The sequence below is a fragment of the Balearica regulorum genome, chromosome 7, assembly GCF_011004875.1.
Source record: "Balearica regulorum gibbericeps isolate bBalReg1 chromosome 7, bBalReg1.pri, whole genome shotgun sequence".
Classification (NCBI taxonomy): Eukaryota; Metazoa; Chordata; class Aves; order Gruiformes; family Gruidae; genus Balearica; species Balearica regulorum.
The window spans coordinates 33,608,362-33,635,987 of NC_046190.1; the positions used below are offsets into that span (position 1 = coordinate 33,608,362).

Genomic DNA, 27,626 nt, shown 5'->3' on the forward strand with positions numbered 1-27,626 from the left:
TACAGAATATTGAAAAGATGAGTACTGGCATTGTTAGCAGCATCAGAGAAAATCTAAATCCCTGAGAAGCTCTGATTATGAAAACACAGAGTTGGCAGAAGCTTCAGAAAGAGAGGATATGGACTGTTTCAAACCTTGGAAAGTTCAGCTGGCCACGTTCCACTTCTATTTCAGTACACAGTTAAGTGTTTTTAACTGACTTGCATGTGTGCAGCCATACAAATTTGTCATGCAGAACAAAGGAATACATGTTTTAAACAAAACTGATTGGATTATATGCTTTACTTTGTTAGCTATTGAGCCTTTAATTAAAAAAAAAAAAAGAAACTCATCTTACTTGACAGTGTATCTCTACTGGCTTGGTGAAAACCCTAATAATTGCCTATCAGTAGGTCTGAGATTAATGCCCTTCCTTCTTAGGAAGGAATAAGAAGCAGGGGGGGTAAAAAAAAAGAAAAAAAAAGATTTTGCTCTCTTACAGGGAACTAGAAACTGTGATCACAACTGGCACCTGTATCATCAGGTGTAGTTAAGCAGCTAAGGACTGCTTTAATGTAAAACTTAACTACCTGAAATGTGGCTGAAGTTATACTAGAAGAACTGCAAACTGAAGTCCCTAGCCCTGATCCCCTCCCTTCTTATGGAAAAATGCACGCAATTATTATAAAAGACATAACTAATTCTATGTTTGGATAGAGTAGACATGAAAGTGTCAGCAACAGCATGGTCTCCTACAAGTGAGTGCATTTTTTCATTAATTTTTCAAGTTAAGGTGGAAAAATTTCCACAGTGTGCCAGTAAAATAGGATGAGGCTCTTCTTAAATGCCTTGACCATTTTGAAAGTGGAATTTAAACTTCTAAATATTTTAGGTACTTTCAGTAATTTTATATTATAATATTTACATTAATTTTCAAATGTAATTTTTCTTCAGAGGCTACATGAAAAATAATCTTGAAAGGGAAGCAAGATCTTTTTAGTACTATAAAACTATCTCAATCAGAGTGAAAGAGTGGTAGCAGAAAGTGGAAACTAATTGTTCCCTTTCATCCTACAAACCCCTTCCTGAACAAACACTGATTTTTCTCTGGGATTTTCAGTGTATTTCTCTTTGTTATTTGTAATTCTCTTACTTTTGTTATTTCATTAATCATATCTTAACATTTAAATAGTGTCTGTTGAAACCTGTAGGTGTTTGTTTACTTTTTTCAGTTGATATGTCATCTGGTCATAAATGTTCATATCTAGAAATTGATGTAGCTAGGTTCCAGGAAAATATATACACACATATATAAAATATTAGTAAATATTATAGATACAATGACAAGCAGACTGAGTTAAACTCTGGAATCTGCAATTTATTTTTTAATTTCATTATTTTACTCTGCAATTTCTTCTAGAAAGCTGGAAGAATTTCTGAATTTTAAACAGTTAAAGACTTCTTTGAAAGAAGCTATTTTGCTAGATTATTATACTGCAGGATTTTGGTGGGCTAAAGAAATGAACTTCAGTCTTATACAGCTCTCAGGATTCATGGATCTATTAAATTTCCTGTTGGAGAACCTCAGTGGTAAGTATAATTAAACACTGTAAAATAAATATCTGAAGTGGAAGGCAAGAATGTTTTCCAGTCATTTTAATAAAGTGATATTTAATTACAAGTAATTGTAAAATGATTTCTTTTCCTCTTGAATGTTGGCATGTTGTACCTTGTACCTGAAAATAATTCCTATTGGCAGACATTAAACTTTTGTTAGAGAGAACTGTAGTCTTTGTAGCAGAATATCCCTCATTCTTTGTACCGTATGTGGTACAAAAGGGCCAGGTCCTGAAAAGACCTCATCTTTGCTATGGTAAAATAAATAGTAATTACAGTAGAGTGAGAGCAAGGAGCTCCTAAATTCCAATTCCAGCTGTCTCAGTGACTGACTCACGGTGGCCTTGAGCATATTTCTTTGCTGTTTGAGATATTCAGTACATCCTGTAGCATTACAGCAGGTGAATTACATTTATTTTATCCTTGGAGGTCAACTTTCTGGCACAAAATATATCGGTTAACTAAAGACTGGTGAGAGAAGTAAACTGGCATCACTGCCAAAGATGAAAAATGACTATGAAAGGACTGTGGCTCCTGTGGCTATGAGGAAATTTGCAACAAAGCATGTAGCTTGGGTCTAGTGGGAACAAAATAGCCAGAAAAAAAATGGTTAGCAGCATCCTCTAAACCCCATTTTTCAGAGATCACAATGCTTACTTAACATTCACTTTGAAGGTGATTATGTCGAGAAAAGTCCATCCCAGAGGAAGAGCAAAAGGACTCAGCAGCTCTATTCAAAGATAAGATGAATATTTAAAATCAAGCTTATAATAGTTATTATACTCTTTCATTGTAATTTAATTCAAGGGCCTTTCTGACTTGGAATTTTGACAGAATATGTACGTGCTTTATGATCATTGGAATTCCAGTTGTCCTTCCTGTTTCCAATGAGAAAGTATCTTAACATATGCTAACTATATTAATACAACAATGGAGAAGAATGGAAACATGTCAGAAATTAGTTTTATGAGACTGTATGTAATGCATGTGTACTAGACAGACTGGTAGCACAACCGATTATTAAAGCTGACTGACGTTTTTCAGGAATGTGATCTTAGTTGCAGAAAGCTTTGCCAAACTTTAACTCTTTAAGCTGAAATTTTCCATGGCAGTGTCTGCCTCTGATTAATTTTTATATATGAAATTACAACTAAAACAGTTCAATGGGCTTCCAGACAGAGGCTGTGGAAAAAAAAAAATATTATTTTGTGCCTTTTTTTTTAACAGCTCTAATACCCTAATGCTTTGAAGTAAAGACATAAGGTTTGGCGAGCAAGTGATATGAATTTGTTTTTTGCTGTCCTGTAAAAATCCATTTGGATTTGGCTAAGATACATAGCTTTTAGGGAAAGAAAATGCAGTTTGTAAATGCTTACAGGAGACTTCTTATTTTTTCATAGCTAAGTTTCCCGAATAATCCATCTTGTAAAGTATGCTGTAGCCCAGAGCTGAGATGAATTTCCTTGTAATTACCGTTCTCAGCTGGTGCAAGTTCCAAGACCAAACATTTCAACTAAGAGCAAAATGCTAGTGTCTTCTATATTAATGACCATTTCCTTTCCCTTCCCTACACTGGACCCAAGTGGCCTGGAGAGTTAAGCTGGTTTGACCATAATAGCAAGAATAGCACAGAGCAGGAAGATGGATTTAGAGAAGGAGGGTAGTGGAAACTCATTTAAGGCTGGTAAAGGAGAGAGGAAAATGGAGGTTTGGAAAGCGAAGACTTTGGTTGATTTGGAGCCAGGATGAATTACTTACATGATTTAGTTAATCTTCTATACATTGAGGGTAAAGTGCTCCTTACCTCACAGAAGTTCTGTGAGAGCCTTCCTGAGAGAGGTAGTTGAGGCTGAAAATCAGTTGTGCAGAGGAGATGATAGAAAATTTGGACAAGCCGGCGACAGACCTGGGCCTGTGTGTTGTGACCTCTCATGATCTTGTTATGTGGCTTCACTTCCCTACTAACTGTGATATTTCTGGTTCTATTACTCTTTCTCATTTCCCATGGCTTCTATTCTATTTCCTCCACATTCTCTGTATTTCTTTCTTGCTTCTTCCATTATGGTTATTTATATTGTGCTGCCTCTGTTACTGAAAACTGAGGTGAAATTTTCCGGGTTTTGATTGCTGTACCACTAAAGGGCAAAACTATAAAGCCCAGAATCTTGTAAGTTTTTTAATTTGTTTTCTGTACAAAGAACCAAGGAGCAGATCAGTAGAGAATTAAAACAATAAGGAAAATAAATCTATTTCACCACTGGTGGATATTTCCCCATTTTCTACTCTAGATTTTTTAAGACTTGAAAAGAAGTAGTAAATTGTGTTCAAAACTTTTTTAAACTCCACCACAGTTCTAATGATGGTACACCCTGTACGCAAATCAGAAAGATGAATCCTTTCTTTTTAAAGGTTCAGTGAACACATATATTTCAGATTTTCCTCTTTGTCAAGACAGTTAACAAAACCAATTCAAATTTTAATTCAAAGCTGTTCTGGCATTTGGTTTTGATTTCCAGGGTAAAAATGTAAAGTAATTATCTATTTGGGGTGTGTGTGCGCAAAAATGTCTCCAAGTTTGATGATACATGCGGAGTAGTATGCATATTCATGCTTAATCAATTATGACTGTAAGCACTTAAAACCAATTGGTTACCCTTTTTAATATCTGTTCCTGTATTAAAGGTTTATGTTACAAGGTGCATGGTCAGAAGAACAATCTTTTACAATACACAAACCAACAGTAACTTTGGTGTTAAGATAAACATACTACGCATCTCAAATTTACATACTATTCTGTCTGCGTTTATGCCTACATAAGAGGCCAAGCTGTAGTATCTTAAGCAGCCATTATTGTGATCCTTACATTATGAAGGTGGATCGATGATTTTGTGATGGAATTTTAATGTACATTTTATTGATAAGAATAATGGCAACAGACAAAAATGTTTGACTGTTCTTGCTTTTTAAGATTCTACATGGCTCATGGCTGCTTAAACTACACAAAGTCTTAAAATTAGCCAAACCCCCCCACCCTGTCACGTTTATACTTAGTTTTTGTTCCTGGGGATTACTTTGCAGACAAACATATGACCTTAGGAGATAATTTAAAAGAACTTGGAAGAGCAATGGCTGGAATAGGAGAAACTGATTCAGAAGGAAGCGGTGACCTGAATTTCTTCAGCATTGAGGAAGCCAAAGCAATCATCGATTACTTAAATATCAGGTATTTATTGCTATAAGATCCATTATTTCTTATTTGAGTAATTTAACACAGTGGGAAATTGACTGATAAAATAAGTTGAAGTTTTTTAATTGGTAACGTGCATACTGTGCCAACATACTGCACACCTCAAACTTTAAAACATTAAAAAGAAGAGAGAATATGCAAGTTCCAGTAAAGATTTGGCCTCAGATGTCAAAGCCCAGGAAATAAATTTAGACTGGAAGTTTATCACAATGTAAGATTATGCTGAAAAGCTTCCTTATGGGTTTTGTTTTGGGTGATAAAAGGAAAAAGGGAGAGTGGTATATAGAGAATATTCTTGGTTTGCTTTTAAAACATTCTACTTTTAGATTCCAGTTGAACAACATCCTAGGTTTTGTCTATAACTTTGAGTATTTGTCTGACCTTGACAGCTGTAGTGGACTTAAGTGGTTTAAAGTTACGTACTTTACAGAATTAAATATATGAGTCATAAAAATGTTGCATTTCAAAGTTAGCAAAAGTTCAGTATCTAGGTGAAAAGGCTTTGTGACAATTCTCAGCTTTTAAACAGAGACACAGAAAGATACAAACAGTAGTAATTCAATTATTTATCTGAGAAAAAAATTAAGGGTCTGATAGCAGCCAATCAGACCTCACCATGTAAATGTATACAGACCTTTCTACACTGAGATGCCATAGTTGACCATACTAATTTACCATTGTTTCCGGTACCTGATGGACAGAATGGTTCTCAGCCTCTGCTATCACCCATGGGTGTCAGGGGCAAGGAGCTGGAAAATGGAAAAGGTACTATTGTAACATATGCTCATACACTGTGCTACATTGGTACCTTTCAGCCTGTTTTCTGACCTGAGTGGTAGTTAGAGGGAGAGATTTTGTGGCAAATGGGCATAAAAAGTGGGTAAGGTCATACTGATCCATACATAGAATTGTTGGGAATTTTCTGACTGTTCTTTTGCTAGGTAGGAAAAGTTTAACACATCAAAGAGTTTTTTTCAGAGTATTTTCTTGGATGCAGGAAAGTATTTCCTCTTGCAGACAGACAAAAATACTAGGACAGCTGATAGCCTTCCAGTTTAGGGTACTCAGCTTCAGACTGGGGATTTAAAACCTTCACAGGTGATTTCTCTTACAATTGGGCTATAAAGTTTGTCTCTTTCTCCTGTTCTCTCTTTTTTCTTTTGTTTCTTTTTCATGGAAAATATAAAAAAAATCAGGTTTTTCCCATATGAAATGAGAACATCTCTTTAAATCTCACATTTCTGTAGTCAAGGCAAACCACTGTCCTGCCAAGTACTAGCCCTAAATTAAAAGGAAACTTGGCATTTGAGATGTCTCACTCAAATTCTTTTACCTCTCCCTTCCTGTCTGTGCCTTTTGTATATTTATTTGGAACAAATTTTCTTTCCAAATAGCCTGTCTATAGCTGTTGTGTAAATTATCCATTGAAAGATATCTTGTCCATGAAGTAATTCCTTCACAGTTGCAAGAATTTCATCCAAGAGATTAGATGCTCCATTCTACTACCACAGAATTATTAATTGGGTGGGAATACAATCAAACAGCGAGACTTTTGCAGCAGAATGGTATTTTGGCCACCAAGTATGTGGTTGTATGTTCAAACTGCTCAATTTTATTAGAAGTATGTGCTGTTGCAAGGTCATGGATACATACACATTGACTGAAATGTGTCAGGTGTCCAGTTTATACAACCCATTATTTCAGTCATTTCAGTATTTTTTTTCTAAATAAGAACTGAATCAGCACACTTCTTATGTGGGTGTATTTTGAAGTTTGTGAACTCAGAAATAGGTTGTCTGAGTTATATTACAATTCAAATTAATGTATTACTTCAACATTTTTTTTCTTGTTCTTCACTTTTTTTGTTTAATTTTAAATGATAGGGCTATAGCTTTTTTTTCTACTCAAGATAGTATGACATGGTTTAGTTCAGATCACATTTTTACAGATGAGCTATAAACCCAGGGGATTTATAATGGAAATGGGGACAAATGCTTAACCACATTGGCACAAACTGTGCAGCAACTATAATGACACCTTCAGGTTTGGTGGAAGGTGACAGTTATCATCTTTTTATCTTGTCTCCTTGGGCAAACACACGTCAACATAGCTCTTGACATTTGCTTTCAGGATACAGTGGAGCTAGGGAAATATGTCATTGTTAATCACCTTCAGATTCTTGTATGACATCATAAGAGGGTCTATTCTTAACAATCTTACTTGCATGAGTAAAATTATTTTGGTGTAATTGCTAAAAATGTTGGTATGAAATTTTTTAATTGTTCACAACAGATACAAACAAAAAAACATTTTATATAATGCCTGGTAGAAGAAAGAAAACTACGTGGTTGTTTCAAAATAAATACCGATGTATAATTTTTGTGATGTGATTTAAAGACCATTAAATGGAGGAAATCTTTCCTTGATAGGCGATTAAGGGTACCAGGTTGAACAGAGTTCTGTTTAAAAATAAATAAATAAAATTCAGAAATGCCCAAAGTAATAACTTATATTTTGGGGATTATTATAAATTATCTGTAACTGTAACATAGTCTATAAAGAATATCATAACACATTTAGAGGGGAAGGGAAAGAGCTGACTTTCAGGTGCTGTAAATCTGGCTCCTTTCCAAGGCACTGGAATAAATAAAAGAGAAAAGTTTGAAATGTTAAGTTCGACTGGTACAGTTTGAAAGACGTATACCTTATTTCTTGTGTGTCTGATGTTCATAAAATATTTTTTGTCTTTTTCAAATACTCCCTGTTAGAATTTTACCAAATAATAGGTGTGCATGTGAGGCGACACGTATATTTTCATATATTGGTGTGAGTCATTTCCAGGTGAAGTCCTTAAATATAATTCCTATATCTCCACCGAAACATGGCAGGAATTCTTTGGTGAAGTACTGCAATAAAAATGTACTGCAAATGAAATGGCAAATATTGTAACAACTTAATTAATTGCCTATGTGCTTTGGGGGAAGGGAACTTGTAGTTTATGGTAGCCAAATTTCCTATGTAAGTTGGTAAACAAATTTGGTTTTTAACTAATGGTAATTGAATGACTGAATTAAATCTAACTGTAGAATAAAACTTTTATATGGCACTTAAAGAGCAAAATGTTCAATGAGGCTGCCATAATGCTTCACACCAAATTAGGAATGCATCTGTACACATGTGCAAAAATGTCTGCGCCCATTCGGGTAAAAATGTATTTGAAAGTTTCGCAGATGCATTTGACTAACTGCTGGAAGAGGTACTGTTGTGTGAGAGGCAGGCCATGCCACCATTCTATTCTCCTCATTCCAAGCTGCTTTTGTGGGCTGGAAGAACCACTGCTGTACATTAGTTGGCACTTCAGCACTGCTGAAATTAGAGCACATTGTCCCTGGTCTGCCGTATTTCGGGGAACCTCTGGTGCTGTGCCAGTGGCCAGTGGCAGCGTGTAAGTACTAGTGGTGATTCAGGGAAGGACAGTCAGCTAAAATAGTGTGTACCGAGCATGGACTCCCATAGCTGCCTTCCCCATTACCTCCCAGAGCCAGGATTGTATTTCAGATACCTGCGTCCCTCCGCAGCAGCCTCTCCCTTTGCATACAGCTGGCTGGTCGAGCCCTTCTGCTGGCCCTGCCGGGGTGCAAGGCAACCCTCGGCACCAGGGGTGGCCAGCTGGGGTGGCACCTGCGGGGCTGGCTCTCTCAGAGCCTTGGGCAGCACCACGTCTCAAAGAGCAGGCTGCGCTGGGTTATGTGGCCAGACACTGGTATTGTAAACATGTTGTCATAGGAGTTGCACGATATCCTGCAGCTAGTAGCAGTGTCTTTAGCATTAGCTGGGTAATTGTGTATGTTGGGTGTAGTTGTTACTTTCAAAGACCCATAGAAAAAAACTGAGGTTGGAAGGGACTTCTGGAGGCCATCTAGTCCAAAGCCCTCCTCACAGCAGGCCTCAGTATTCCAGATGTGGCCTTGCAAGTGCCAGGCAAAGAGGCATTGCCATCCCAGTTGATGGCTCTCTTAAGAAAAGAACCTGTGTCCTGTCCTGAGCCAGAAAGCACAGGAACCAGTTACAGATGTTCCCTGCAAATACTGCTGTACCTTTCATGGGTACCTCAGGCAGGAGCGTGATAAACTCGTGATATCATTCTTCAACCTGGACTTGCTATGAAATCACAGAGCTGTGTTTTAAATCGTATGTCAAAATGACATGACAGAAGCCAGAAGTTCTGTATCATGATTTTAAGAGAGCAAGTAATTGTAACAGATGGACTGTGACAAACCAAACCTTTGATTAAACAAATGACATATCATTGATCATTAGGAAAGGGAACAAGGAAAATTATTTAAAACATGTGAAAAGGAAAGCCGTATATGTTTTAAGGAAGATAAATATTTTAGGCCATTGAGAAAGTCTGCTTAAAGTTACTTTTGTTGTAATACACAAAACTCCAGTGTGTCAAACTAGTTTTTTAGTTTTTCTTTGAGGAAATGCTACACTGACTTTGAAACATGACCTTGAGAGAATAAATGCTTCCATTCTTTATTGTTTTGGTGTTCCAAGATCAAACTTGCTCCCTGGACTGGCAGCCCATCCCAGAATCTGAAAGCTGATTTGGCTTTGTTTCCTTCTTGTCTACTATTGCTGATATTAAAGGCATAAGTATCCTGGCGATAAGTGTTTCAGGAATTACTTTTTTCAGAGTAGAACTTTGTCTTCTCAGAGTTCAATTTCATACGGACAAGGTAGATGTATTTTTAAGTATCGTACTGTATTTTCTAGGGCCATCTGGTAGTAAATCCTGTAAACTAAATATTCTGCATATTGTACCTAAAGTTAAACAACCATTTCTTTTTAAAATTTGGAGTATTACCATGCTGGAGAGTAACTCTTAGTTTAACAGAATTTTTAATATTGTTACCTTTCCAAAGATTTACAGCTGTAATAGTACCCTATTCTCTTGTTTTCCAGCTTATTTAAACACTATAAACTATATGAATACCTCTTCCACAGTCCTGGAGAAGAATTTGTGATAAGTAACGAGGTAAGTCATTTATATAGATGGAACTCATTATGCAGAGTTATTTAATGAATGCACCATGGCATATGTTTTATATTGCTCAAAGCAACTTCATGTCAACACTACTGCATTACTAACGTAAAATGGCTGATTAAAGAATACAAGTTAGATGTTTTGATCCTCATATTCAAAATTAATTTTGGATTTCAAAAAAGTGTAAATTTATTGCTTGGTTAAGATGTTAGTTGTGTTAAATCAGGAATACTTTCGTGTATGTCTTTATAAGTTGATGCATGTAATTTGAATTAGCAATGCATGAGTCTGACTCTATTTTAAAATCAGCAATCAAAATCAGAAAAGGTTACGTACCAAGCCTAGTCTGACCACAGTCCTGATATTTATTTATGCGTGTGTATGTACAGAGTTTTGTTTCTACTGTAGCCAACAGTTAATTATACTGACTATAAAGAAACAAGCTAGAAATTCAGCATTTTGAAAGCATTCAGTTAATAATAGTGAATTGGCTTGACTGTAAACTTTGTCACGTATTCCAACTTATATGTGAAAAAATACATAGGAAAATGCATTGATGCAGGATGTGGCCTTTAATCAAAGGGACAGATTCAGTTCATCAAATAAACCTTCCTTCAGCCTGACTGTGCGTTTTGAGGATATATGTTACAATGCAGTGAAAAGTATTTACATTTATAATTTATATTGGGAGACAACTGGTTGCTCAGAGAGGCATGGCAGTGGAATTTTTTTGATGGCACTTATATTGTAGCTTATCAGTACACAGGGAAGTTAAAGTTAATGCACTGGAAAATTTTCTTTACACTTTAAGCTGGTGGTTTGACTCTGTAAATGATGTGGGATTATTTCTTCCCATGTTGCTTTTAAATAGCCATATTATAAAAAATGACTTTTCTTGACATGGATACAAATATTTGGAAATTTTTGTCATCATTTGTAAGGTGGGTTAAAATTCCGACTATGATGACATCAGTGACAAACTATCATTACATAAGTAGAGCAGGACTTCGGCGTTACTGTGTTAGGGTTGGTTTTTTATATTAGCTAATCAGACCAATGGCTGGTTAGCACTTTCTAATTGGTAAAATTATTTTTAATGATGTTTTGATTAAATAATTTCTTGTGTAAAATTGGATAATGTATCTTATCAGTTGTAGACCAGCTTAAAAGAAATGTTTTTGTGTTTTCTTGAAACCCATTTCTGGATGGCTGAGGTGAGTACGCGCTGTCCCAGCCATGGAAGCGTGGTTGCTCTGCACAGTCTGTGGGCTGGGGAGCACCACCTCTGCGGAAGGCACCGCCTCCACTAAGGAGTGGCAGAAATGTGTTTCTGTGAATTGCTTTAGTCATGATCCATCAAAGGAACAAGTGCAATCTACGATTATAACAGTCACAAAAACCTTCATAACAATTTTTAGCCCTAACTCTTTTACGACCATTTCTTACCTATGCGCTAGTTGAGTTTAATCCATCTGGTTTGTATTCTGAGTTCCATGGCAGAGAGTCTTTAATCTGTCCAACCACACTGCAGTGCCCAAGAAAATCAATACTTGTATTCCTGTAGAGTTTATTTTGATAGGGTGATACATTGTTCTTCAATAAGTAACAGTTTAAGGCATTGAAGCTACGCATAGAAATTTATGGCATTATTTGCACTCGCTTTATGTGTTAAAATAAACGCATATGCTTACCCAGCATAGACTTCATGTTCTTTTGCTACAACTTGGTTATATTTAGCAATGCTTATCCATAAAGGAGAGCATTACCTTCTATGTTTGCCGTCCCTTAGATGAACAGCTCAAACCCTGACGAGTTAGTTGGGCAGATGCGGTTTGGTGTGTGGCAGGGGCACACCTGGAGTCGCATGCTCTGCAGTGCATCTGCTCAGGGAACAGAAGGGGCCAGGAGATGGACTGGGAAATCTGCATGCTGAAAGTAGACAGTAAATCCGTGCTGAAAGGCTGACTGCTGTAGATCAATGTGTTACCAAAAAAAAAAAAAAAAGCCCGAGTAGACACACCACAGCCCACAGCTAGATGCTGAGCGCTACTAACATCTAAAAAGTTTTCTTTTAGCTCCAGTGATAAAAGTCTGTTCTTTTGGAACGGGGGACTGTAAATTGTAATGGCCAGATTTGCCCGAATAACAAGAACCATGGTGTTCTGAGAGCTTAATTACAGTATTATCTCCTTTTGCAAATGAAGACGTTGAGACAAGTCAGTGAAATGACTTGCTTCAACGGAAATGATTTGCTTCGACTGAAATGGCTTGCTTCAGCTCAGTGAGTAAATTTGTGCTCCACGTGTGCCAAAAATATTACCTACAGAATAAAAGTCCAGCAGCCTAATGAGAAGACCTGCTTTTTTAAAAGCGATGCAGCTACAACAACTAAAAGCAGGACTTAGTGTTGTAATGGATATCCTTCTAGAGAAACCACAGTATGTGTTTTCCAGAGAATTCTTTATAGCGATGTATTGTAAACTCATTGGATTTTATTTTTTCTCTAGCACAGGCAATTATACAGTGTTCTCAATCAGGTTTCCTTTTTGATCTTTCACTGCAGTTATTTCCAAATGACCCTGTCATTTCCTGTATAGAATAAAATCAGACAAGAAAAGGGAAATGACTCAAAACCCAGATTATGCATACAATATCTGTGACCGTACCACTTAACAAAATTTAAGTTACTTAAATATGGCACATAATTAGTGAAGCTTCACAGCCTGATTAATATTCTGTGTTTGATGCCACTAGCATAACAGAACCACCTTTGTAAAATACAGACAGTATTTAAGTAAAAAAAAAAAAAAAGTAGTAACAAATGCCTGGCTAATTTAAATATATTTTTACGTTGGCTAAAGCCTTTAAACCAAATTGCCTGAGGTGATCATATTACCTAGGAAAGAAAAAAAGAAAAGGTTAAAACTGAAAGACATGAATGCTTGGTTAGATGATAAAACACATATCATACATCTAACCTACTTTGGCAGTATTTAAAATTTAAAATTTGCCTTTCCAGCTATCAAATCTCTTACTTCTCCTTTATTCCAGATCTGCAAAGACCTATATATTATGTATGCATGAATACCTGTTAGAAAACATGATAGTACAAGGAATTACTGAGAAGTGCTAAGAATGCCAAGTAAATTCATTGCTTTTTTTCTGTCACTATTATGAGCAGTTCCCCACATTTAAAATGATTACAGAAGAAGCAGTGCTTTAGCTGTTCTGTGGCTGTGATCCAAAATAAAATGCATGTAGTGCTAACATACCAGAGTTCTTCAGGAATATTGTTGTTAAAGATACTGCTTGGTTTGTTGGGTTGTTTTTTTTTTCTTTTGCCTGCTCTGGAGGTTTTACTCTCTAGCTGTGATTTAATACACCTATATTAGCCTGCAATTTCAAAGAAAGCAAAAGGAGTACAGACTAAATCTCGATGTGCAGGGATTCAGTGGAGCAATTCCTATTAACGCATGTCAGATCTTATAACAAAGGTTTAAATTGTTAATACATGTATCTTGTAGAAGTTTTTATTCTTTTCTATTTCTATGTTCAGTTAATTTATTTTGCTGTGATAGGATGATATATTACAACACATCCTGGTTTTTTTTCTCACATTTACAAATTGTACCTTATACTGCATTTCATGTTTTTGCTGCTCTCTGTTGTGTATTTTTGGATGGAATGAGGCTAAGGTCTTTTGGGATTATGTCTGCTTTGAAACATTTCCTAATAAAAATAATGTGGTTGGTAAATCTAGTTTTATTCCTAGTTGCTTGAGCCAGCCTGATGGAGTAATCTGCTATTTTATGGCCCAGATGACTAGCTAAGTTTGACTTCTTGAAATAGTAGTGTACAATGTAATTTTCTTTAGAGATGTCATAGTGGGTCAGGTTGCAATAAAAATATTGAAGATTAAGTTTAATGGCAGTGCAGATTCAGTGTTATAGCAGTCACTGGATATCATCCTCTGTACTTTGAGTTCCAAAACAGTTTCCATTAATGCCTTCTTTCCATGTACTCCTTACTTGCTGAAACATTAAGCTTTCGGACTATGTCTGGTCTTTATCCAATTGTGGGTTGGGGTGGTTTTTTTGGGTTTTGGGTTTTTTTGAGAGTTTGAACAAAATCCCTTCTGTGTTTGAATTTGAGGGGGTGGATAGTAAGAACATACTATTTGAAAGCTAATAAAGCTTTTTTTCTGATGGCAAAAGACCTGAAGTCTGGGACTTCACTTTGATATGTAATCCTCATTAGGTGTTGCATATTTAGATTGGTTAATCAATCATTATTTAAACAAATTTGCTCAATGATTTCTTTAGAACTGCATTTTAAAGATGTATGAAACCAGAACATTTCCATAAGCATATCAGTTCACACTAGAGAGACTCATTCCCCAGCTAATGGAGTGCATGCTTTTAAAAGCTTGAAGGTTTCAAATATTTGTAATACTTAAAAACCACTGAGTTGATTTTCTGTAGCTTTGTTTTGTAAATATCACCATGGCAAAGACATCAAGACTACTTTGAAGGAAATAAGAATAGGACTGGAAGGGACCTCTGCAGTTGTCAGCTCTAGAGCCGCTTTCTCATAGGAAAATGTATATAATCCTGTTCAGAAACTTGTCAAGCTCCGGCTTAAAAAGTTAACTTTTTTGCCTTTGTCATTCCAGTTAGAAAGCTGCCCTGGTGCCTGATTTCTGTAACGGCTATAAAACTTCTAATTTTCAGCCTAAGTGTATCCATGGCAAGCTTACACGCGTTTGTCCTTGTGCCAATTTGTGCCAGTGTTGACCTTTAGTTCTTGTTCCATCCCCAGTGTTTATTTTTCTAGTATATTAAGAGACAGCAATCTTATTGTCAGCCTTCATTTAGCTACACGAGAAAAGCCAGCCTTCTCTAATCTTTGCCTTTACGGTAGGCTTTTGATGCATACATTCTTACATTCATACCAGCCTCTAGTCATCCTGTTGGCCTTTTTCTATAATTGTTCCACTTTAAATCAGTTGTGTTTGAACATAAGTGACCAAACTGCACGTAGTATTGTTGCTGAGATGAAAGCAAGGCCTTGTACGATATCAGTAGTGCTCTCTTGTTCTCTACTGGGAATAGCCTACATGATAGGTCCTAGATCAGTCACGCAGTTCATACCTGTATCATGTGGCTGTCTCGTCACAGGTCTGCTATTCTGGTTCTCCTTTATCATTGCATTTTCCAGCTAAGGTACTCCCAGTGTACAGTAGGTTTTAAAAAAATTATGTCCCTACAATGTCACCTTACAATTTGTCATTGAGTAAAAGAGCGAGTATTCTTCAAGGTCATTCAGTCCCATCTGTATTCCTGCCCTCTCATGAATTGATCATGTCTTTCACATTTCTTTTGTCTAGAAAATTGGTTATCTTACTAAATAAACTATGAAGTTAGTCTGGCATCCTGTATCTTTGATAAACCAATGTTGTGTTATATCCCATTTTTCTTTAATTTCCATGTCCTTATTTATTTTTTCTTCAAAACATGTTCCTCAAGCTTTTACTACTATGAAGATCAAAACTACAGCATCAGGAGCAGGTTCATTATTTTACGATTATGAATGTTTAAAACTAGCAAACTGGTACTTGGTCTTTTGATGTCTGAGGGGAAATTTTTTTATGTCCGTTACAGAAGTGTGTAGTGCCCAAGACCAGATTACTGAAGCAAACAGCTGGAGAACCAGTGGGTTTTGTGACAAAAATCAATGATATTCAGTCCTTTGATCTTGAAGTTTGTGATGGCTGTAACCAGAGGGATGTTGAAGGCCTTGTGATTAGTCTGAATGAAAAGTGGAGTCTGTTGGAATTGTATGCACTATTACTTGAAATATTTTAAGCGTATCTTGCACAGTAGAAACCACCCTTGTTTTTCAAAGACTGTCTTTGGTATACTCAGTTGTCAGTAGTGGGATATTCTGACCTTTAACAGTTATGCTTCCATGTAGGTCATATGCTGATGGTCTTCTACAGCTATTTTAACATTCCTCAGTTTGGGTAGCTGAACTGTGCTGCCCTGAAACTCCAGAGAGTTAGTGGAATTCATAAATGAGTACTGAGTACTTTTGCAAATGTTCCTTTAGAGAATGATTGACAAAATGTTTAAAAAAATATTTTCTTAGGAAACATCAAATACAAAACAAACCTGCTTTTTAATTCAGTAACATGTGTGAACTCATGAAAGCGAAAATTAAAGCAGGAAAAATGCTCAATAGCTGACATAGGCTATGCCTTCAGTATGCTGAGCACTATGGTTCTGACCCAGCCAGCATGTAAACAAGTGCCTCTTTTTAAGCACTTGGGAACTTTTGTTTCAATGAACCTATTTGTATACACAGAGGTAAACTGAGAAGTGACTGGGGTCACACTGCTCAGCACCCTGGAAGATGAAAAGCTAAAGACACTAGAGCAAAAAACATTTTGAAGCTCATCATAACTTTTGATTGCAGTTGTGCAGTTCACAAAGCGTCACATTTTTTGACTGTGTGATGTTAAATGAGAGATAGGGGAAAAAACCTGGAATTGTTGGCAGTAAAACATTTCTGGAACTGTGCAGGAATTAATATATACACAGATGTGCTCTCTGAGTTTTTTAATTATTTATTTAGAGAGTGATTTGATTTCTGTATGCGTGTGTGTGTAAACGTACGTAGTTCTGATAACAGCAGTAATGGCTTATTTATTTGCTGGAATGCAAGTCAACTAGGAACTGCAGGCTTTGACTGGAAGGACAGACCGTATATTAATGACAGCGTGTTTCTGCTAGTCATCAGAATGTTGTACGATCCCAATGACTAAGTGCTGTATCCAAAGACTATAGCACACATTTAAAAATATTTATCTATCAGTACGTAAATTTTAATGGAAGACAATGAGATTGGCAGAAAGGTATTGACTTGGGGAAGTTTTAAAGTGGTTAAGCAAAGTCTTTGAAGGTAGACTACTAGGATATGAAGTTTGGTTTACTTTTCTAGTATTCCTGAATAGCTTACTTCGTTGATGCCCTTTGGGAGTTCTTGTTTTGCTTGACCAGCATAAAACAAAGTAATTGGAGCTGAGTATAGATCAGTAATTTTTTTTGCATAGAAGATTCCGAGATTTTTACAGTTTGATTTAATTCCAGTTTAAAAGAAAAAATAAACACTTTCAACAGAATTGCTATTCTCGCATGTCTCTGTTTAAACTCCCTCACTCCAAAGCAGACTTCTTGAAGGCCGTTTCAGAGCCCAAGCTCCATCCTGGCGCCATACAGTGTAGTTGGCTCTGCAAGAGCGTGGCCCACATGATTCTGGGGTCTGCGATCTGCCCTCAGCTGTTCGTAAGGCATGTTTTTGGGGAGCCAGAAATCCAGAAAGCAGAATGCTAGGTCAGCCAGCGTGGCAAACCATGTCAAAAGAGCTTTGTAAGTAAGCTGGTGAGAACCAGATAGGCTGCTGCTGGCTTGTTGGTAGAAAGTAATCTGCTAACTCCATCCTAATTTTTTTAGGCTGAATAAAGAATAAAGTTTGTAAGGAATCTGCCAAAAACCAAAATGAAACATTTTATTTTAATTATCCCATTGCGTTATGTCCAATGCAGAACAATACTATTTTTTGTTAAACTCTTCCATGTAACATAGCATAGATCAAGGAGTCATTCAAGGAAGTACTGTGTTTCATTTATATTTTGCTGGTTCAAATTTAGCTTGGGTTTTGTTTGGGTTTTTTAATAGTTTATCAGCAGGTACTATTTGGGTCCTTGCTGGTCCTGTGTGACTTACTGGAGACTGGTTTGCAGAGCAATTGCCCTATTTCCAAAATTTTCATCATCATTTTTGTTAATGAGCAGGCAGAGATCCATGAACTATTTTTGTACCCCCTCCCTTTGTCTACAGCTTTTCATCATCTTGAAGATTAAATTGTATTCATAACAGTATCTGTGGAATGGACAAGTGATGTGATATTTCATGGGAATGTTATCCTCATGGGTGAATATTTCTGTATCAAATTCATACATCTTGTGACCTTATGTTATGAATAACATGCTGACCTTATTCATATAAATAAACAGTATGGCATTTCTTTACTGTGAAGATTTATAATCAATATATATTTTTATAATTTTTTATCCTTTCACTTGGTGTTGAGGACAAAGGTATTCAAAGTTTAAATAAGACAAGTTTTGCAATCCTTTTAAATCCCTTTTTAAAACGCACCAGAAAGTTTATATGTTTTCTAATTTCACCTTGAATTTTACAACTTGTCATAAGATACAACATAAAATATTTTTACTGAACATTGAATCTGATGTATTTGAATATTTAATTCATAAAATATTATTTTGATTTCCTATAAATATGCTAAGCTCAGCAAAATGTGGTGCTACTAATTAGAAAGCTGAGTTTTATAGGATGTCTGGTTGGTATGTGAGGTAACTTATATTGCTACTTAGGCTTACATGTAGTAAACCTTAGCTAGGAAAATTGTTTAAATTTCAAAGAAAAGATAATAAATAAAATGAGGGCATAGAATATTAATGTGAACTGTGCCTTTATTTTGTTAAAGCATTCAAAGTTAAATAGTGGTGGTCTGTTAACAATCTAGGGCTATTTGGCAAGTCTTTAAACTTACTCAATAATCAAAACATAAAAGGACAATGGAAACTTTTCACAATAAAAGAAAAAGGAGTTGAGTACAGAAACCAAACAAATTATTCTCTGCTTTTTCTTGGTAAGGAGGTGAACTTTATAGGAAGGGCAGCAAGCTCTGAGTTCGGGTTGCCTTTTCCTGTCTTTGTTATAAATTACATCTGTCTGTGAAGAATCCTCTCCAGTTACTTCGTGCTTCATGGTTACAGGGGTGTCTATCTGGAATGGAGCGGAGGAAGACAGACTGGGGGGAGCCTTCTTTTAATTTTACTGGGTTTTTGGTTTGTTTTTTTTTTACTTAGGGAATGGTAGTTCTTCACAATTAATTTGCCTTGCTTACTAAATATACAGATGGATAAAATTCCTAAGATCCCAGCTGTGTAAATAGAATATTAACAAAACAACTGTTTTCTTCAACGTTTGTATTATTTGTTCTGGGTAGCTTGCGAGACTTTTGGAAGACTTCAGTACCATTTAGGTTCAGTGTAATCATTGGAAATGTTTTTATTAGGGCTTAAATGGGGAAAACATTTGGCAAAGGGGTGGACTTTATCCAACACATAGTGCTTGATTCTTTCGTGAGAGTCCGAATACACCGCAACAATATTATGAGGCACCAGAAACATGGGAAGAAGCTGCCAAATGGTACTGGAAGGAGAGCCATTTACTTTGGGCTTAGTGTCTTCTTCATATCCTCCTTTGCCCATACCTAGGGAGCACCTAAAGAGAACAAGCCGAGGTAGCTCATGTGCAGCTATGCAGATAGGAGAGAGAAGGGCCATGACCAAGTTCCTATGCTATTTCTTTTACCATTTGACCCTGAAGCAGGAGTCATTTGCAGGTTGCTAGCAACAGTGCAGAGGGGGAAATTTTGTCCTTCCAATCCCCTTCTTCAGTACAGGCTGATGGCCGGCTCCCACCAGCTCCAGCCCGTGGAGCTTCACTTTCCTGTTCTTCTGTTTTGGGAAATAGATTCCTATCTGTAATTTTCATCAGCCTTAACTAACCTTATGCTCTGTGAGTCTTACTCCAGTCTACTGTGTTGCTTATAGAAGCTAAGACCTCATTATGTATTTCCAGCTATTGCACTCAGAAAGCCAACATCAGATAGACTATACCATATCTCCTCAGGGTGGGCTTGAAAAGACGGCAGCTAGAGTCTTTTGGAGTGTTTCATGATTAAGACTGTTATCTGAAGTATTTTATGGTTTGGCTTTGCATTGCACTGTTGAAAATTTGGTGGTGAAGTCATCCTGAGTCTCCTCTTGACCAACTTAAAACAGCTGAGGAGGAATACTTAATTGTTTATATCTAATGTTTGCTTTTCCTTACTTGTAAGAGTGGGCAGAATCTTTGGCTGACCTTAAGATCCTAAGGTGATGAGTATTTGTATAAACTTTATTTGCCTTTTTTTTTTTCTTAATCCAGACTGATATCACCCTTAAAATTTGCCTTTGTCTCAGATTGCAAAGCCTATGCCAGAGTCCGTGTAGGTTCTGCAGAGTTGCACTGCAGATGATGCTGTGTCCAGGATAAAACCCAAATATAAATGGATGTTTTCAGCTGAAATACATTAACACTGTGCTCTCCACTTTTTATGATGAGTGATCCTTCTGATCTTTTCGGTTGGTTCTACAAGAATCCAACAATATTATAAAAACATATTGCAGAAAATCTTGTTACTGCTCTCACAGCACAGAACATTTTGCATGAATTACATGCTAATACATGTACTACTCTATTTTCTTAGTGTTAGAATTCACGTGCTTCGTAAAAGTTTTGTTGTCTCTTTGTTCTATTCAAATAAAGCTACATAGGGAACAATATCTTCTGTGCAGTTGCTCTGTAGTTTATCTTGACTGCCTATCAAATTTGGCTTATGAATACTATCTAAGGAAATGGCGTAGATTCTGAGTGATAAAGATGAACGTTGCGTGCTTAATTTACAGCAAGGCCATCCAAATACAGTCTGAGTTGTGAAAACATCCCATGCTTGAGAAGTCTTCAATTTTGGATTGATCAAGGCTGTGGCCAAGTTTCAGGTGCTAACAGGCTCGAATTTGGGTCTATATCTTTAGATTCACTGAATGGCGTGTGCTGTGAATAGATTTGCAATACATATACGTTGCAACCATTGACAATGTGTGTGTACTCTTGTTCAATAAAATGGAGGAGTGATAGGGCTGTTCCTTTGAGCTTATTCTACTTTGAATATCTGCCTAACATTCTTTCAGAGTTTTTCTTAGCATTCATTTTGTATTCATGATACCCATTTATCATTTTCATCTCTGTCTGTTATACATTCAGGACTCTTAATGATTTTCTTTTGTTCTAAGGAAGATACTTTGCCAGCTTTTTGTATTCTTCAGGAGTTAGGATGTAGTTGTAGATTTACATTTGGAGAAATGTTAAATTACCTGTAATAATCATATTTCAAATGAAGTATTTAAAAATTTTACCCTCAGTTAGGCTTGTTGCAGGAGACTGTTTTCAATTTTTAACATTACTGTTGTCCCTGCGGGCCTAGATGAAAAGAAAGTGAGGTCTAGAGGCTAGGTTGCTGACTTTTTTTTTTTTTTTAAAGTCTTACCAGTGGTGCATTGTGGTGCCTTCCAGTGGGATTTCTAAAAACATCATGACATTTCTGTCCATTTTGAGAATGACCCCTTGACTCTATTGATAGGTGCATGCATGTAACTCAGTGCTGAACCATTCATTTCTGTTTAATAATCACATTTTGTTTGAGAAATCAAGAAATTGTGGAGATGGAGAAAGGAGCCAAACATTACTCATTTTGCCATGACAGAGATTTTATCTTTTCTCTCTCCCTCCTTGCTGTGCTTGCAAATATAGCTCTCTGAATTACTAAATGTAAAAATAATATCCTTTTCATTGCAACCCTGGCACAGCAAAACACAATAGGAGAAGTCAAAGACAGGATTTCAGTCTTATCTCCGTGTTTCCTAACTACTGCTCATTTGACTTCAGTTCCTACTCTTGTTATTCATACTGGTTTTACTGCAGTGTATTTAATTGTCTCTTTTTATTCTGATCAATCCTCAGTTAAAAGGTTAAATAATAAAAGAAAGAGGGTACATAATCAAATTACCAGAAGTAATTGGTCAGTCCAAGCATTACTGGAACTTTGTAATGAGCGGAAAGAACGGGGCTTTGGTATCAGAGTCATAAAGGCCAAGCCTTTAAAACTGACAACGCAAACACCTTGCTACATTGGCATATTTTTTTGTGAATTTAAATTACAAATTATTGTGTATAATCAGAATCAGAGCAACTGAAAAATCATACAGCATGGATAGACTTTATTAATTTTGGATACAAATGACAGACATTAGACAAGCTTAGAAGTCTGACAGACTAGGAGAATCTTAATATTTGACAAGTGCAAGATAAATGAGAACATGTCTTGTGGATTTTATTTTTTTCTTTCATAGCGGGAACATTACACAAACTAATAAGCAGCAAACCATATGCATTAGAATAAAATGTAGAAGTCTGTGGTAAGGGAGCTTATTTAGGAAACAGGAAAGTTTAAAGACTGCATTAAATGGCCAACAGGACATGGTGTATTAAACGGGTCTGTGGGTTGCTCTGGGAATTGGGAATTAGACACTAAAGTTTTTCAGTGCTCAATTGCCATTTTAATAAATTTACCACTTTGCAGACTATAACATGAATTGTTCTTGTTCCACTTCGTAGTGAATAAATACAATTAAAAAACCCCTGCTTTCTTCCTTAGCACTTATCTGTTAATGTACTAACAATTTTAGAAGCAAAATTAATTGCTTAATCAGATGGGTGTCAATAACTCCAACTTATGCAGAAATATAGAATTTGATTTTTTATTTTTACTTTCCCTTTTCTCTTTCTACCAAATCAATTGGGGAAGAATGAATGAAGAGTAAAGAAAAGGTAGCATGGCTGTTAACAAACTAAACCCTGCTCTATGGAATTCAGTTGCATAAAAGGCCATTTTTGTAGATTTGTGCCACTTACCGGATTTTGTGTGTCAAGTCCAGTGAGATCAGTATGGCAGGGGGAATACGTAAAGGTTCTCATTAAGAGTACATACACTAAACATGCTCAATGCTGCAATAAAAAGTAGTGGTGCCACAGGGTGTTGCAGCTTCATTTTTACTGGGGGGGGCGGTGTGTGCAGAATGACTCTGTTGACTTGTTCCATATTAAGACCCAATTTACTTGGGCTGCATAAAAACTTCAGTGTGATACTAATATTGTATTGAACTCTATCTTCAGGAAACAGTAATTTCTACTAATAAGGAAATCTTGAATTTGAAAATTAAAGAAATTGGTGAGATGGAGACTTTTGGAAAAATTCATCATGTGATAACCCATGAGAAGGCTTTTAATGCCTGTGCTTTATCTTTTACTGCTGTCAGGTATGAATTTTGACTGTCCAGTTAGGATTTACAATCCAATTCAGGTATCTTCAATCCACTGTACCCTGAATAATTTTAGGGGATGTAGTAGGATTGTATCTAAAACAGACACTACGTTACCATGGTACATAATGGTAGCAAAATTCGACCTCAAACTGAAAATTATTAAATTCAAAAATATTCTTGCAAAAATGCAACCATCCTATATTTCCAGTTGTATAAAATACTGCTATACCTTTGTGATGTCTGTGTATGTATAAGTAGAGTAGAAAGTGCTGTGTTAGTTCGTCTTATGGATCATTCCCAAATAAGACTTCATATTCAAAACTTTTTAACTAATTTTGCTTTGTATTTTCCATAGTAAATTAAAGAGCCTAGTTAATTTTCAGCAATAAGAGAAGGTTACTGCTGTATTTCTGTAATATGACAGGAATTATATTTGTGAATATACTTTGGGAGCATTTAAATTCTAATCACACAGACGAAAAGAAATTTCAAGTAATGGCAAGTAAATTTAAATTACACAACAGTAAAGACTTTCATACCTTTGAAAATATTTCAGCACTGGCTTTTTTTTCACTCGCTTTGATTATCCATGATCACAGCAGCAGAATTCTATTGCTGTTGCCATAATTTCTAAAGCATAACTGTGCTAACATGAAATATGTATATAGAGGTACATTTGCCAACTTGTTTTAATTTTTTTCATTCGCTTTCCACCTCGTGTACTGGGAGGGGCTGCTGATCAGTACATTGGCTGAAGGTAAATGCAAAACCGTTGCAGGAGAAAATGGAGATATGCAAGCAAGATTTGCAGAAAAAGTAAGCCTTTTTTACTGTGGTTTCAGAGTGAAGAAAATTAGGTTTCCATCCCATAAAACCTGCCTTGGACCTCTGGGATCCCTCAGTACGCTACCCAGCATTTGCTGGCCATGCACTTGCAAATGTCTCACGACCACTGTGTAAGAGAGCATTTTTATGCCACATAAACTTGCCAGCTTTGCACCCATTGAACATTACTCTGGATCAGGCCTCACAAACTGTGTATGTCTAGCAATCTAATTCATATAGCTTGCCTCCTCCTGCAAGCCAGGTCTTGGCTAAGAAAAAAACCTTCAATACAAGACACTTAGTGACCGTGGCAGGAAGATTCTGTCCAAGGAAGCATTTTCCTACCCTTCTCCAGCTTGATGCCCTCCTGTCATGAAACTTGCCACCTCTTCAGCAGCACCTGCTTGTTGTAAAAATGAGAAGGGGGAACTAAGCACCACTGTGGCCAAAAATAGAATTCCCCAATTTTTTTTTATTGCCGTGTTTAACCTCTGCTCTTTTAATCATATGCACAGCAGGAGAAAGGAGATGTGCTTTAACAACTTATCGGGTATTAAGCAGTGCAAATTTTTAGCTAGAAATCATGCTATCAGTTGGAAGTAAACAATAAGGCCACATATATTTAATTTTTAATAAATTTTGAGTTATGCTATTCTTTTAATTACATTAATCAGGCAGGCTCCGACACTGCAAGCCTTAGGGCTTGAAGTGCAATTTCAATGCTTTGTAATAAATTTGCCGAACTTTGGAAAAAGATGAAATGGCTTAATATTAAACATTTGCTTGATTTAAATTTTACTAACCCGTGCACTTTATAATTCATATTTTTTCAGTGTAATGTACTACCACAGCAGAACTATCATAATAGCAATTGTGAGTAAGTGTTCCTTTTGTGTACAGGTTTTGCTTATAAACTAGATGAATAAAGGGGCCTGGAGTATCGAGGGAATGCTAAAGATCTACAGAGCCTTTCACTTCAAGGTCATTGGTTCAAGCACACGTCATTAAAGAGAGAAAGTTAACATCTGACTGCTACTTCATAATATACATTAAATGAGTTGGTGGTGTCAATGGAGACAAGGAAAGGATACAACCGGTTTAATAACAACAAAAGATGTAGGACTAATGCATAGGTCCGAAAAAGAGGAGGAATCAGGAGATACCCAATTTGTCAGGGTCCTGTCTTCCCCTGTGCGCAGTCCTAAGGGCTGTATTCATTCTTCAGTCTGGAAAGGTTAGAAAGGTTATAGCCACCCTACTTGGTCTCATTTGATGTCATTATCTTAATTGAGTTGAGCTGGGTAAATACTAGGTCAGAAAGGATCCAAGGAAAATTCAAGTACAAGATGGTTGATGATGAAGTAATAGCGAACCTGCTAGGGCACTGCATCACAGGCTCTTTGAAAGAAGATGCAAAACTGATATCCTGAGCGCTTGTCATTACCTCAAGCATGTAAATCACAAGCAGAAAACTGTTGGCCATCATGTCCTCATGACTGCCTTCCTAGTGAGTAATTACAGCCTGCCAATGTTAATTCTCCGGTGAAGTTAATCAAATGAGGTACTCTCTCTTTTGATCAGTTGTGCAGTGTTATTGTTGTTGAAGACTTTTTTAAAGAAGTAGTTGCTTTTCAGTGATGTGATCCCTTTATGTGAGACCTCTAAGAAGATTAGGTGTGTTTAGAGGAAGGAGTGTGTGTAACATGGCAGTGACTTTCATTAGCCATTTCATATTTACTTGTCAAAATGAAGTAAATTGGTTCTGTCTAGTGTTGTAAAAAGTGCATTATTTTTCCCTTTTATTCTATGAACTATCGAGAATTTAAAGGGTACTGTTCCACAGCTGTCTTTTCCTTCAGTCTCGTTGTTGTTATTGTTTGTTTTGAAATCTGGGCTGAGACTGGACCCAGGATGCCTTTGCTCAATGTACATGGGTTTTAGTGAAATAAATTATTTAAGCCATTGTAAAAGAGCCCTATGACAACTTCTCCTTTCCATAGTGGCTTTAGGTATGAACATATACAAAACTTTAAAAAAAAAAAAAAAAGCTTCACATAAGTAGTTACTTTATTAATAAGCTTTCTTAAAAACATTTTAAGAGTGAGAAGGGAAATAAGGTGAGAAAGACCAGAGGAGGAGAAATTCAGCCTTCTAGACAAGGGTAGATAAAAGGAATTTGTCGGTAAAATATAGAGATATGCAGCCACAGCTTGGTTTGGTTTGTTTCTTTTGCCCTTTAGCCCTTGTTGTAAACTTAAAGTTTTTATACCTTTGGAAGATATTTTAGTCACAGGTATTTTATGGTTTTAATATGTGTGTACATTGAAAATATTTTGTCATTTTATATTTAACACTTTTCTGGAGCAGAAAACATTTTTTGAAGAACTCTTACCTGGCCGAGCCATTGAATTAATCTAATGTAGCAGTTGTTAATTTATAGGTGGCTTTGCTTAATTGTAATGGGGAAACACCACTGGAAGATTTTGTAATAGACTTTTATGAATGAAATGGTGATTTACTTGTAAATAAGTACATGATGCTCAATGAAAGGATCTCAGGAACTTTCCTGAATTTTTCATTTAATAACCTTAGCTCATGTTTGTTTTTATGAGGAAAGTGAAGTTGTAAGTATTTCATTGAAGAAGCTAGATGTCTTCTTGAGTTAATGTGACAAAAGATTCTTTATAAAAATTACATCTCAACCCCTAGGTATTCACACATTGCAAGAGTATTATTTCTTTTCTTAAAAGAGTCCATCTAAATTCACATCATAACTTTAGTTTTGGTAGCGACAGTTTGAAACCTAATCAGGGTCGAAAAAAGGAAGGAGTCAGAGGTCAAAAATTAGATATTTTTGCAGTAGTCCAGGGGGAAACATGCATAGTATATATCAGTACTCTTCCTGAAAGAAAACATGGTAATTAATCCCTCACTTTGCACCTCCAAATTTGAATACAGAAATTTTGACATGAAAATCAATTGGGCTTTAAAATTGTTTTCACCTCTGTAAGAAAATGACACAGACTCAAAGTAATTTAAAAAAAAATAATTCTATAATCACAAGTTATGGCAACCTATGATATTTGGTTGGAGGATTTTTAGGGTTTCAAAGAAAAAAATGGATCCAACAGAACTTTTACATTTCAAAATATTAGTGCATCAGCTTTATTGGAAAATGCTGAAATTGTTCAAATGACCTCAGTAAAACAATTTGGACTACGATTCCCGGAATGCTCGTGAAGCTGACATGTCTACATGTTCTTAAAAAGTCATAATCCATCATTCTGATGCTAGATCGATGGATTATGACTTTCTGATGTCAGATCTGTGAATTAAGGCTTTTTCGAGTACAGCTGCTATCCAATTATTGCCCCTATTCATATATTATAAATCATTATTCCTTCACCAGGTAGTCAGCAGTTTCTATTTCCTAATGTTTCAGAGCCTTCTTTTTTTAGCCATTCTGGTGCTCCCATTGAGCAATCAAAAACGGAGATGCTGGCCTGAAAAATAAAGCTTCTATCACAGAAAATTGTGGAGGGAACAGCATTCATTTCTAATTCTTGTAGCTTCTGTTGAAATAAAGTGAATTAGATTAGATTGAAACAAATCTCATCCCTTTCCTGCACAAACAAGCAATATAATAAATGAGCACGAAAGTTGTTGGTATGTATTGACTTCATTTTAAGCGCCCATGCCTGAGTTTCTTTAAAACGATGCTTTCTCCTGATAAGTTGATTTTTTTTTTCTTTATGAGAAGACAGATCAGCTTCTGATTTAAAGCTGAAATTTGCCAGCGTGCTACCTTAAGTGATTGTGTCTATTAGGTGCTG

The 27,626-nt window shown here is 36.2% G+C and overlaps 1 protein-coding gene across 3 annotated transcripts in view; it reads left to right on the forward strand.

Moving 5' to 3' along the window:
• Positions 1–27,626, forward strand: part of CABCOCO1 (ciliary associated calcium binding coiled-coil 1) — a 51,670-nt gene that overhangs the window by 8,375 nt on the left and 15,669 nt on the right. For 2 of the 3 annotated variants that reach the window (XM_075757535.1, XM_075757536.1), the window contains exons 3-5: positions 1,400–1,569; positions 4,675–4,819; positions 9,812–9,884. In XM_075757535.1, coding sequence (XP_075613650.1) covers positions 1,400–1,569; positions 4,675–4,819; positions 9,812–9,884 — 388 coding nt within the window. The remainder of the gene's footprint in view (positions 1–1,399; positions 1,570–4,674; positions 4,820–9,811; positions 9,885–27,626) is intronic. The other variant, XM_075757537.1, reaches the window with a different exon arrangement.